We start from the raw sequence: 7,433 nt of genomic DNA on the forward strand, positions 1-7,433 counted from the left end.
ACTTTTTCAGGAGTTGGTTTTATTTGGTTAGGTTTGTTTTAGAGAACTTGTTGTCTGGACAACAGCCTGTAACAAAGTAACACAACTCCTCAACAGGAGAAAGTCTTCCCCCCTATTGTCTCCCATAGTAAGACCACAATTTACCCAGACTGGTATTTGAAGCACATGTGTGCACTCTGCTGAAATGTGTAAAAAAGGCTGTCCTCACCATTAACATCACGACGGGGGCACAAAAGTAAAGACTGAGTCCGAAGTGTCTTCTCAGCCACCTTCCCTGCCACCTTGTCTGAGAAACAGTTTTACAAGCTTGTTTCATGGGTGGGTGTAAGGTGCTTTTTGCAAAACCCAACTGTAGGAAATCTGGGTTTTGCATCTTACAAATGTCAAAACACTAATAATACTTGCCTATGACATTAGCCATAGAATTGAACCAGTAAACTCAACATTGGTTCTAAAACTGCATTCATTGAGCCACATGTTTGGTAGTTGTGTTATTAGTGGGCTTACATAAGTTAACAGACTCAGTCATTAAAGCAGAGTGCAGTCAAGTATGCATTTCACAGTTGCAATGTTAAAGAGGTGCATGTTTTGCAGGTTAAAGTCATGTTCAGAATATTCTAGAGAATAATTGATGAGTAAAATAATCATTATTGAAAAACGGGGGGGCGGTGACACCTACAATTATTGTTTAATGCTTACCCATTTTTTTTTTATGGAAAAACAAGTTATTTTAATGAAGACCATAAAGCCATCATTAGGACCAAAAGGGTCAGATAGAATTACCAATGTGTTACCAATACAGGTATTGGAGTGTATCCCCCGTAATTCCCAGAATTGTCCCCAAAATTGAGATACTTATGCCACATTCAAAAAATTGAAATTTTTGACACATGGTGGTTTTGAAGATCATATCAGAGAAGGGGACTAGCAGGAAGTAGACTCCAGTCATCCTGAGTCATAATTTTTGTGACTTTGGACTTAAATACTAATTTGAAACACAGATTTGAGTACACTGCGTACAACATTTTTGGACGCATTTTTGGCAGGCAGACAAAACTCTACATAAAACAGGCAGTGTGAAATGGACTTCTGTGTTCAACCATTACATTAGAGTGATTGTTGTTTTGGATGTATATTACTGAGACCTACTTCAGCCTTTTAGCAAATTACTTGTTTTAGTTTAGTTCATACCGTATGTTCAAATGACGTTGATGATACAACACCACTGAAGTTGATAAATGATAATATAGCACTCATCGCCACGAAACATCACTGCCGCCTGAGATGATGGGTATAGCACACATTCCCCCAACCTGCACATAAAACTTGAAACTGCTGCACAAGACTGTTGAATGTGGCCCAGAGAGGTAGATCATATGTTGCCATCTTGTACATTGTGTTCCGTACTATAGCCTCAGCCTGAGTGTGTAATATAAGTGGGCCATCTCGGGTAAAAACATACAACATAATAATTTAAGAGTTTTAACTGACTGAAAGATATACAGCGCAAAACAAAAATCAAAAATATGACTGCATTTTTTCCTTAAATCAAGAGAAATCAAGTACCAATGAGGTGATACATTTTATGTGATAAGATTTCTTATATATTTTAAGATTATGTATTCAAAAGACCTCCTACAAAACATATCATTCTTAAATAAAAGAAATTCCCTAATTAGTTGTTATATTTTTAAATAAGTCAACTGACTGAAATGTCAGTTGACTAAATGTAAATTTATCTCAAGAGAAAATAGAGATCTATTTTTATTTTCAAGATCGCACACTGAAATCAAACTCCATTCCCAAAGTGAAATATTCAATATTCAACAGAGGGACGGAGCAGCAAAATGGTTGGTCTTTGCCTGGCTTAGAGGCGAATAGTGGCTGGCAGGCAGCGTCAGGACAAAATGTTCAGAACACAAGCCTTCATCGGATCAACGGGAGCAGAGACCTTGTTGACTTCTGGAAAGCCATAACGAGGGGCGCATATGCCAACTGTTGTCTTTTATATGTATACTTGCTTACATTTCAAGCCCTCTAGGTTTCAGACACTTGAACTTTAACCAATCATTAAAGTTTACCTGGAACTTCTCTTGATCTAAAATTTGATAGCGCTGTGTGAATTTTCATGAACCAGCCACTAAAAAACATAAACAATTTACCCCCAACTAAGCCCCCCACCTCTTTACATAAATCTACACCACAGACATTGATCCCCACTCCATCGGCTCTCCCAGTAAACTGTAAGTCAGTAAAATAGCATCCCATCCCGTCATGCTACGAGAGAATGAGGCCACTCTGCGCTGTTTGAATGGCATGCAATGATTCCTTGTGAATCACTCAGTGCAGCTAAATAGCAACCCAGGCTTCACATCATATGTATATGCATTTGTAGTTGAGGAGGTGGGGTTTAAAGAAGCAAACTGTTTAGTTGAGGCCATTGGACATGGACCACTATTTCTTCAGCAGAGGGTTGAAGGAAGGTGAACGCTCTATATAGCAAACTGAGACAATTACAATTTCTTAAGTCCAAATGGTCCCCAAGCTCCAGTCATTGAGAGGTTTGTGTTTCATGACTAATTGAAAAAAGATTTTAAATGACAGCCAGTACATACTGGGTGACTTAAGATTGAATTTTAAAGTGTGACTATTTTTGGTACAGGCTATTATCGCGGAATCTGCTAGGTTAAAATGAGATGCCAAAAGAACTCAAGCACTTCTGACATAGCTGACATAGGAGGTAGCTTTAAGGATCCTAGTGATAAACCCATAGGGAGAAATATATCTCACAAGTGACAAAGTTGTAAAACACAATGAAAATGCTTTTTGTTTCAGAAGTTTCCTGAAATGGCTGCAGAAGAACAAAGCCATTGCTGGATAAGTGAGAGGTTTTTTGATGATACCGAGTTTGGAGGTCATATAGCTTAGGTTTGATGAATGTGTGATTAATGCCAGAGAGAGGTCGAGAAACAATGAATAAATCAAAATAAAGCAGCAATGAGTATCTACTATTGTATGTAACTTCCTCTAATTGTTCCTCTACCTTTTCTAAGCTGCTGTTCTCGATTTGACTGCACAAAGGTGGTAAGTCCAATTAAGGGTTATGTCGTTAACTCTACTGTATTTCACTCCAGGGTATGATAGAGGGTTAGACTTACCTCGGAAAGGTAAACGGTCCACCAGCTTCACATGTGAACAAAAAAAAGGGGCGGGATGTTGGAAGCTTTCACATGACACATGTGATTTGATCCATTCGCGCCTCCAATTGGAAGGCATCAGGACGGTCCTGAGGGTTGACTGCAAGCATGTCCAGCAAAAGCTCTTTCACCTCCTTTGACATGGAACTCCGGGTCCTTAGGGGGATATGGAGAACCATCTTAGGGTTCTCCAACAGTGCTTCCCCAACAGGGACAATCTCAGTGCCCTGTCGCACATAGGTGCCCAGCAGCTCGCGCTTGGACTCTGCATCAATGAAAGTGATCCGCTCAAGCATTGCCCATAAAATGATGCCCACAGCAAAGATGTCAGCCTTGGCAGTGTAGTGACCCTCCCACACTTCAGGGGCCATGTAGAAGTCAGAGCCACAGGCTGACGACAGCCAGAACTTGTTCACATTGACCATGTTAGTACAGCCATCACCTCGACCACCAACGCCAACAGGATGATCCTCATCGTCTCTACTGCTGTAGGTGTGGCCTGCGCACACCTTACTGAGACCGAAGTCTGCTACTTTGAGAACAGGGCAGCCAGACTTCTGGGAGATTAGAATATTGTCTGGCTTAAGGTCCCGATGGACAATGTTGTTCTTGTGCAGGAAAGCCACTGCACTGGTTAGCTGGCCCATGAAGCTCTTGTTGGTGCGTGGATCCGGCTGCCGGGACAGAATGTATTGGTTTAGGTCTCCACCCTCGCAGAACTCCATGACAAACCACAGGTAGCAGGGCTCTTCTGGATAGTCTAGTATGCGCTCACCTGCAGTAAAGTGGTCCAAGAAACAAAAGTTAAACAAACCATTCACCTTACATTATGACATCTTTGCCAATTATTCTTGCTAAATGTTGAGATGAAAAAGGGTGTTCCGCTCGTAATCAACACCAGATTTAAGCACAAAGGTGTGCATGCCCACTTACAGCTAATATATATTTTATATAATAAGGCTCATGGGGAATTGCCATGGCATCAGCTGCAGGTGAAGAATGTTCAAGCAGTTACAAGATCTTTCTTGCAGCTTAAATGATTATTTGAACAAACTACTCCCAAACCTTAAAAGTATATTCTGAAGCAAACAACAGAACTGGAAAAAGTGGATTACTGGTGATAAATATGAAGTAGACAGTTTAAAAGGCATGTAGAAAATGGGAAATGTGAGGATGGAGCATAAAATACTATTGCAGAGAGGGGCTGGCAATACACCCATGTGATAACTTCTCATTTCTTGAATTTGTATTGACTTGTTCCATTGATATTTAATTGAAAAAAGTGCCAGAAAGAAAGAAAAATAAGAAAAAACTGAGGGCTAACTGCTGCTGTTTATCTTTCCCAACCCAGCCTTAACAAATCATCCGATGTCTCACGTGATATGCAGTTTTCCTATGAGGCAGCTTTGAGCATGACCCCCAGCTTACTGTTATAGAGAATTCATACAATATTTCAAGTTTTAAAGTAATTCATTTCAAAATACCATGAAACATAATCACCAATTATATTCAACCAATAATAAGGACTCGTCAAAATACCTCATTTAAATGTAAAGTGGTTAATGTGTGTCTAAGAGGAGATGTCCCACCTTTTCTGTGCATCAGGTATGAACAGGTGAAATTTACAGTCCGGGGTCAATTTGCTCGTTTGCAGTGAATTTGACTTATTGACTAGTCAATGAACACTCTAAAGTGCATCAAGCAGGAGCATTGTGATGAATCGATATATGGATAACGTTAGTTTGATAAGAAGAAGAAAAAAAAGAAATTATTTTTTGTTTTATCGTGCGTGTGTTTGATTTGCATCCAAAATTGTACAGTATCCCGAAGATACTCTTGGCTAATTCGTGTTGTTTAGAATTCAGTTAAAAGGGAATGGGTTGACCTACAGCAAATAGTACACTGTGTTCTCTGTATAACTACTAATGGAGTAGAGTGCAATATTACTGTTATTACTAGGTAATAACCCAAACCTGCAGTACCAGGCATATATAATACTGAGTGTAGACTTTAAGAATACACCATTTAAATACAACACATAACTTTTTTTCTTAAAGGGAAAACCCGAACGAGCATGAAACAAAACAATAGCAAAGCTGTTACCTTTGAGCGAGGTTTCCACCAGCCGCAGGTACTGCGTGGACCCCTTGTTGCCGTGGCTCATCTTCTGGGCCACGCCGTCCCTCTGCAGGACACACTCCTCCAGCTGCACCACGTTGTCGTGCTTTTTCGCGAGGCTCGCCAGGGCCCAGAACTCGGCGAGGGCCAGCTCCACGTACTCCGGAGCCCCACACCGGAGTTTCTTGACCGCCACCCTCGCACCGGTCTTCCGGGCGACCGCCTCGTAGACCACCCCGTAGCTGCCCTTCCCAACTTCTCGCAGCAGACTGTAGCGCGGCGGCGCCACCGCGGGAGGCTCCGACCACCCGAGCCCGACCTTCAGGCAGTTACACGGGAAGCTCTCCCGCTCCCGCTCCGCGGTGACCGCGCCGGCGCGCTCGCTGCAGTGGGTGACGTCGTTGTTCCCCGCTGCAAGAGACCGGAGGACTTCGGTCACGTCTCTTCTCATCTTCACGTTCACACTCTTCGTCTCCACCCTCCGCTGGACCCGTGAGCTCATCTTTCTCCTCTTCCCGTCGCAAAGATCCATGACTTTCTTTTAGAAAAACCAAGTGCGGAGGGGAACTGTGTTGATCTGTCATTACTTATATTCCCGGCGAGTTTGTTACACACCTCCGGGCACTCTTGAGTTTCCCCTCTTTCGGGATTCGCAGGTAATCGTATTATAACATAAATACTTTAGGAAGTCACTTGTCAACTCGACCGTACAGCCATGTGAAGCAGCTTTGGGACGTAAACAAAATGTTCCAGGATTTTCTGTGCAGAAAGGGAACAGGAGGCGGGGCTTCCACCGTCCTCCGGCGACGCGTTTATTTGTGGGCGGAACGAAACGATCCATAAACAAATGCTCACTCCTCATATCTCTTAATCTTACAAATAATAATGGAAGCAATATATATATTTAAACTACTAGATGTTTATGTACATATATACTGTATATATATATATATATATATATTGCATTACACTTAGCAGACGCTTATATCCAAAGCGACTTACAATTATTCAAACACCGACGGACGCAGCAGCCATCAGGAGCAATTAGGGGTTAAGTGTCTTGCTCAAGGACACTACAGCATGCTGGCCGGAGGAGCCTGGGATCCAACCAGCAACCTTTAGATTACTAGACGACCAGCTCTACCTCCTGATATATATATATATATATATATATATATATATACACTGTACGATTACAAATAATAGACAAAGAGATCATATGATATTTCATTAATAAAGATAACATTTAAAATGTATTGTATTTATTTTGTGTGAAATAGTGCTTGAAAAAGTACTTGAAAGTCCTTGAATTTCATTTGGTAATGCCAGAATGAACCCTGACACTATCTTTATTCTCATTGTAAACAGAACCTGAATCTGTTCGCTGCTCTATTTGCCACTAACTGGCTCTTACTGGCAAAAACAACTAGTTAGCAGCCACACTACATCATTGATATAAATACCGGTAGTCTGTGACTTACATTTGTAAATAAATAGCAAATCGGTAATCATCAGCAGCTATTTAAGGTGTGTGGTTTAATCTGGTTTAAGTCACACAGTTGTATAGGCATCTGTAATGAAAGAAACGTGTTCTATATTCATAGAAAATATTATGGTTGCAAGAAAATTGTTGCGATTGTACTACATATTGCAGCTGGGTGTGAGGAAATTGGCTGAAGAGCTGTTCTCTCAATACTGGACCAATTTAAAAGATTAATGTGGAAGGGAAGGTCTTCTTTCATTGGAAGGTGGTGCGAAGGTTGGTATCAAATGCAAAGGTGACCAGGTCCATTGGCACCTCAGTACAGAAAACAGGATTTCCAGGATTTTATGGGTGCTTATAGCACACAAGTATGTATGGACGCACCAAATGGTGATTGCATCAAATGTCAAAGCATATTTTAACTTAGTTGGCACACTTGGCATGGCTGCAAGGGTTTTGTGCTGTGTTGTATGGAGTTTTCTGCCAGAAATGCTGCCACAACAAAAATAACAACAATAATAATAATAATAATAATAATAATAATAATAATAATAATAATAATAACAACAACAACAACAATAATAATAATAATAATAATAATAATAATAATAATTATTATTATTATTATTATTATT

The 7,433-nt window shown here is 40.7% G+C and overlaps 1 protein-coding gene across 1 annotated transcript; it reads right to left on the minus strand.

Annotated features, from left to right (window-relative positions):
• Nucleotides 1-3,190: 3,190 nt before the first annotated feature.
• LOC307241703 (serine/threonine-protein kinase PDIK1L-like) lies at nucleotides 3,191-5,975 on the minus strand. The gene is made up of 2 exons (XM_080015905.1): nucleotides 5,301-5,975; nucleotides 3,191-3,972 (listed from the first exon to the last, which is right to left on the minus strand). Exons 1-2 carry the CDS (start codon nucleotides 5,845-5,847, stop codon nucleotides 3,227-3,229), a joined length of 1,293 nt encoding a protein of 430 aa, XP_079872031.1. The 5' UTR covers nucleotides 5,848-5,975; the 3' UTR covers nucleotides 3,191-3,226.
• Between the last annotated feature and the right edge of the window lie 1,458 nt (nucleotides 5,976-7,433).

Source organism: Zeus faber (assembly GCF_960531495.2).
Source record: "Zeus faber genome assembly, chromosome: 15".
NCBI lineage: Eukaryota > Metazoa > Chordata > Actinopteri > Zeiformes > Zeidae > Zeus > Zeus faber.